At 29.5% G+C, this 6000-nt stretch overlaps 1 protein-coding gene across 1 annotated transcript; it reads right to left on the bottom strand.

The window, feature by feature from the left end:
- Positions 1-1072: 1072 nt before the first annotated feature.
- Positions 1073-3287, bottom strand: LOC127120661 (40S ribosomal protein S13). Its single transcript, XM_051051173.1, has 5 exons — positions 3127-3287; positions 2982-3054; positions 2753-2891; positions 2418-2604; positions 1073-1326 (listed from the first exon to the last, which is right to left on the bottom strand). The coding sequence occupies exons 1-5, from the start codon at positions 3147-3149 to the stop codon at positions 1293-1295; spliced, it is 456 nt and encodes a 151-aa protein (XP_050907130.1). The 5' UTR covers positions 3150-3287; the 3' UTR covers positions 1073-1292.
- Positions 3288-6000: the final 2713 nt, after the last annotated feature.

Consider the following 6000-nt stretch of genomic DNA (forward strand, 5'->3'; position numbering starts at 1 on the left):
AACAATGTCCCAAACGGAGAAACAAACATGTGCCAAAATTTAATTGTTTGGTTGTCAGAATAGAGCAAGATGATACTAGACAAAATGTTAGGTCATTCACAAGCTTGTCCGAGTCATGAGATTAGTAGTATACACTATCTAATTTCTTGTTTTAAATTTTTATTTTTGTTTCATATAATTTTCAAGATTCATTACATTTTTAGTTTTCTATTTTCACCTGTTCATAGAGTTCATCTGTCACGTTAAAATCTTAAATAACATTAGAGCATATACATGGATGTATGTTTGAATAGTTTTTTCAGAGAAACTTACAAGTCATGTCGATGCACATCGATATATTTTACTCATGAGTAAGTTTCTCTAATTTTACAAAACACGCCTACATTTAGTAATTTGATATCGTGAGTCTACAAAACGTAATTTGATATTGCGAATCTACACAACAACGTCTGCATTTGTTTGCTTAATTAAATATATAAAACAATCCAATTTTTTAGATTCATTTAATATCCAATCTATTTGATCAACTTATAGATTAAATACATTAATTATATGGATCTAAAAAAATAAGTTATCAAACCTTTTAATTTGTTATATTTTATTCTAATAATCTGACAGACCGAAAATAGAGCATTTTAAAAAAGGTCAATTTCACAAATAAGTAAAAATAGAGGACAACAAATACAATTAAGTCTGATTTCTAATTGATAATAAATCTTTTAATGAGTAATATCAAAATTTTCAAAATAATATCCAATACTAGAAGACCTAATTTTGAACATTGTTAATTAATAATAATGTCTAACTTTGTTACTGTGCCTACTTATTTTTATCTATGTTATTTTGCCTACAAACTGTTTGATTTGACATTATGGAAACACTACAAAACAAACAGACGCTTGGTCATCAGAGTAATGATTGACCGTTAACAAATTAACAAAGGAGGTGGTGATTAGAATGTTAGTATCTGCAAGGTTTAAATGAAAGCTTCTTTGCCCAGAGCAAACTCAAGGATTAACCAGTTTTTAATTAAAAATCCTATGTTACTTTCATGACATGACACACTTGAAAATGCAGAAATACAAAGATTGTTTAAAATGACTTTCAAGCAGTTTGATGTTACTTAAAAAGAATTACAACACACTAAAGGTAAAATAATATCTCTGTTCTTAACAAAATAAGAAAGTGCATGGTCCATCTAAACTCTGGATAAACATCAAAATGTCCCAGCAGATTGCAAGTGGAACAATCCACTGTAACCGGAACTTGAGAAATATGAGCCGGTACAATCCTTAAGCAACTAGAGTGCTGGCGGTTGTTGATTCACTGCAAATGTCAAAAGTCATTAGTTACAGTTGGAGGATAGAAAGAAATGCAAATGAATAGTCAAATAGAAAGTCTCATTCAGACATTCGCAGTTTACCAGAAGTACAAAAGAAACAGTAATACAAGCAAACAACCCATTGTAATAGCCTATTGAGAAACAATGTAATGCATATATACATCAACATACAATCTAACACAACAGGTGCAATTATAAGAAAAATGTTGAAGTAACTGCAAAAGCCTGGTGTAGCAAACAGAAATCGTTAACACGATCACAAACATAACTAGTATGTGCTTGGTTAAGAATGTAGAAAGTGCTAAATAAAAATATAAGAATGAAAAACACTTCATACTTATACTTATTTATTTGATAGAAAAACACATTCGAATGAAAAAATAAAGACTTGAGGAATCATTTCTAACTAGGGAGGCTATTGAACTTTTTATAAAAACAAGCTTGAATTCAGCTGAAGATGACAGGGTATGAACTCGTGATAAAATGTGAAAAACATGAAGGAAAATGAACCAATGGAGGAGAATATCAAGCATTCTATTCAGAGAGGACTAATACTAGACCCAAAATGCATTAGTTAAATTTATTGCAATATAAATCCGTAACAGGTTTGGATGCACAATTTTATGGGATGCCCATTTTAAGTGATCCTAATTCAAACAAAGGGAAGAAAGCTAATTGTTTAAAACACATTCCTTTTTCCTATGATCATCACTTCCCTTCAACTAAACATACCTCATAATCACACTGCCATGAGGGAATTTAGGTTCACAAAGTTTGAAAGCAATCCATAATTTAAGTTTTAATCAACAGCTATTCAAAGTAGTCCTTACACAAGTAAAATTAATTGAAAATACTTGTGTATTATTATAACATAAATTGCAAAATGCATAGATCCACCCTCAAACCTCAATATCAAAATTTGGCTTATGACATAAACAAGGACAACTTCTCCCGTTTGATACAAAGTAGAAAAATTACTATCCGAGTAAGCCTAGCCTAGACACGCAGTTCAGTTTATATGACAAGTAGAATGGACAATAAAATGCATAGAAAACAGAATATGTAAAAATCTTACTATTTCCACACAGGGGGAAGCTTCTTAGTTTTCTTGTAATAGCGAGCAAGCCTATGGATTCTGCTCTCAACAAGAATGAGCCTGAACTTAGAGTCCTTGTCCTTCCTGTTCCTCTCCAAATGCTTGCGGATCGAAACTGCCTTCTTGATCAAATGGTATAGATCCTCAGGAATCTCAGGGGCAAGTCCTTCAAACAAACAAAAACAATCAGGGGTAATTATATTCTTAGTTCTTACAACAAAAAACCTAATTATTGAGTTCATTCACCGTAAACCCTAAATTCAACCGCATTTGGAGACAAACCAAAATAACACAAATTGGATAGAGTGGAATACCGTGAGCTTTGAGAATGCGGAGGATTTTGTTTCCGGTAACACTCTTGACCTGAGCAATACCGTGAGAATCACGGAGAATAACACCGATCTGAGAAGGAGTCAAACCCTTCTTAGCAAACTTGCAAATATTTTCATCCACCTGAAACAAATTCAAAAAGGGAACATTAACAAATCATCAAAACTGCAATGCGGAAGAAGAATTAGGAGAATGTAATGGTAAGTTAGTTACATCTTGTGAAGAGATCTTGAGCCAGCTAGGAGAAGTTCGCTTGTATGGCAAAGCGGAGGAGGATATACCCTTACTGCAATCAAAGAAATGAAAAACAATAAAATCAATAAAATCAATGGAAACGGAAGAATGTTGAGATGCTTACCCACTACTATGCATACGCCCCATGGTTTCTGGTTTTGGATGAAACTCTACCGCGCCGGTGAAGTGTTGGTTATGGATACAAACCCTAGTAAGTAAGGTTTATTTGCTACTATGCCGTTTATCATTGCCTCTTATGTTTGGGCCGGGCTATCTCTTTTTAGAAAAAGCTAAAGGATTTTTTTTTTAGAGTATTTAACCTCCAACCTCCATTTTTTAATATATCGTACCCCATATTTTTATATTAAGGAACTGTTTTTTCTATTATTTATCATTAAAATTTATATATTTTTTAAAAAATTACTTTTATTAATATATAAAAAATTGGATTTTTAATAGTTGAGAAGAAATTTTCGATATGGTTTTTTTTGTATTTTTTGAAAAGTATTTTTACCGATTTTTTTGTAAATTTTTGATTAAAAAATATCGATAATTTTGAAAATTCTGATATTTATCTGAAAAAAATTAAAATTATACCGACAATTTTCAAAATTTCTAAATAGCAATTAAAACTTCCAAAACTTTTAAATTTTTCGATATATCAAAAATTTTATCTATACTCATAATTTTCGGTAGTGCGGAAAAATATTTAACTTATGTGGTCTAGAATCGGCAGGGTCTTCTACAGATTTCAATACAAATTTTATACGGTTCTTCACCATTGATATTGTATGTTTTCTATGTAACAAATTTAATTTAAAGGTTTTTATGTCTCTATGATATTGATAGTTTACTCTTATATGTTCTAAATGTCAAATATTTCAGTCTCGGTCTGAAGTATTAATATGGACACAAACTATTGTTAAACATCATAGTATTATTGTCGTCATTGTTCGTTATGATACTTTAAATGAAAAGCGAGGGAGGAAAGATAAATTGATTATGAATTGTGAGAGAGGAGGAAACTACAAAATGAAGAACGGATAATTATGTCCACCACTACAAATAATACATGATGAAATTTTCGTTTCACCCAACGAAAAACTGAAGTGTAAACAATAGATGCATCACATTTTAATTTTTTTTTTAAATACCATATATTTTCTTGGTTGAGCTGAAAACCGTGGGGTAAAGAATCTAGTGGGTAAGCTTTTGAATCTCATCAACTATATTTTAGCATCTTTTAATTTTAAAGTATTTAGATAACACATCTTCGAATCCCAACAACTATATTTTATCACTTTTTAATTTTTTTTTATTTTTGTTATCACCTATTACCTCGATTTTATTTGCTAAAAATCGAGGGTGTAAAAGTAGTGTTTTTTTATGACCAATTTGACGAATCTTTGTCTTTCATTTATAGAATAATAATGATCAAGATATTGGAAAATATCGATCCACATGATACATTAATGATCAGCGCGAAACTCTCACTAACCAATTACAATGTGAATGCCACAACTATCCATCTTGAATAAAAAGCGCTGAAATTTAAATAAAAAATTGAAAATAATGATAATGAAAGAAAAACCATGAAAATATTTTAAGGTTAGTTTCTTAATGTAATATTTTCTCTAGTAATTCATTTTTAAAAATATTTAATGTTGGTTAGGAAAATATCAAAGTAATTTATTAATGTTTATTGTAGTTATATCAAGTAAAGTGTTTAATATTGTTGTTGTTGAAATTTAATAATTAACAATTCTATTGATTTTGTTTATTTGTTATTATTGTTATTAAGATTAAATGTTTAAAGATTCCATAGACTTTGTTGTTGATATTAATGTTGTTGTTGTTTTTATTGTTCAGATTTAATGTTTAAAGATTTTATTGATTTTGGTTTTATTGTTGTTGTTGATGAAGAGGAAGATTTAGAATTTATCAACCAATTTCAAGCTTTGCAGATTAAAACGAAGAAAAAAACAGGTTAAAACTAAAATTTTGTAAACATGACTTTGTCATCGATTATTATTAAAAATCGAGGTAAAAAATAGCGCAATTTTGAAAATCCAAAAAATACAGTTGTTGGGGGTTCAAACTCATAACCACGACCACTTTTTTCTTCGGTTATTCAAAAATCGAGGGGGTAAAATGGTAGATTTTCATGTAGGCATTCGTTACCTTATTTGTGTAACTGGGGTTATATCCTCTTCATGTTTCAGGTGAAATGAGATTATTTGTAGTAGTGGTATTCTTATATGTAGCATAAATTTTATTCCAATACGTAGCACATCGTTTATTATATGCATATATTTTATCGAGTCAGTTATTCTAGAAAAATTAATGCAGGAAAAAAACTGAAAAAATTTACCTCCACTGTATACCGAAAATTTCATAATTCCAAAAATTATTGGTAAATACCATAAATTTCACGATTTCCAGGAAGAGAACATTACCTAAAAATTTAGAAGTTTTGGTATGTATATACTAGAAATTCCAAATTATTGGTAGTTTTACCTATGTTCCGGTAAAAAAAATTGAAAATTTCCAATAAAAACTCCAAATTTTCGGTACAAGGTGGAAAAATTTAAAAATATTGGTATTTACTGAAGAGTATAACGATAAAACTACTCTAAATATGGGGGTGACATGTATAATTGAGGGGTGGCAGGTTAAATACTCGATTTTTTAAAATGTTACATGTCACTCCTTCAATTAGACTTCACTATATTTTCATAATATCAAAAATACCTCTCATTTTTTCTATTAATCACATGTTACAAAAAAAATTCTCATTCACAAAAAATCCATTAGTTTATACAAAAATCCAATATAGATTTTTATCGATATTTTTGAAATATCATTTGCGCATAAAAAGTTTTATTGATTTTTTTCAAAAAAAATCATATATTCGGATGTTTCCCCACACCCTTAAAAAATCCAGGAGTGTTAATTTTGAACTGTTGTGATTTTGCCAATATTTTTGTAGAATTGTGAT

Source organism: Lathyrus oleraceus, chromosome 2 (genome assembly GCF_024323335.1).
Source record: "Lathyrus oleraceus cultivar Zhongwan6 chromosome 2, CAAS_Psat_ZW6_1.0, whole genome shotgun sequence".
Taxonomy (NCBI): domain Eukaryota; kingdom Viridiplantae; phylum Streptophyta; class Magnoliopsida; order Fabales; family Fabaceae; genus Lathyrus; species Lathyrus oleraceus.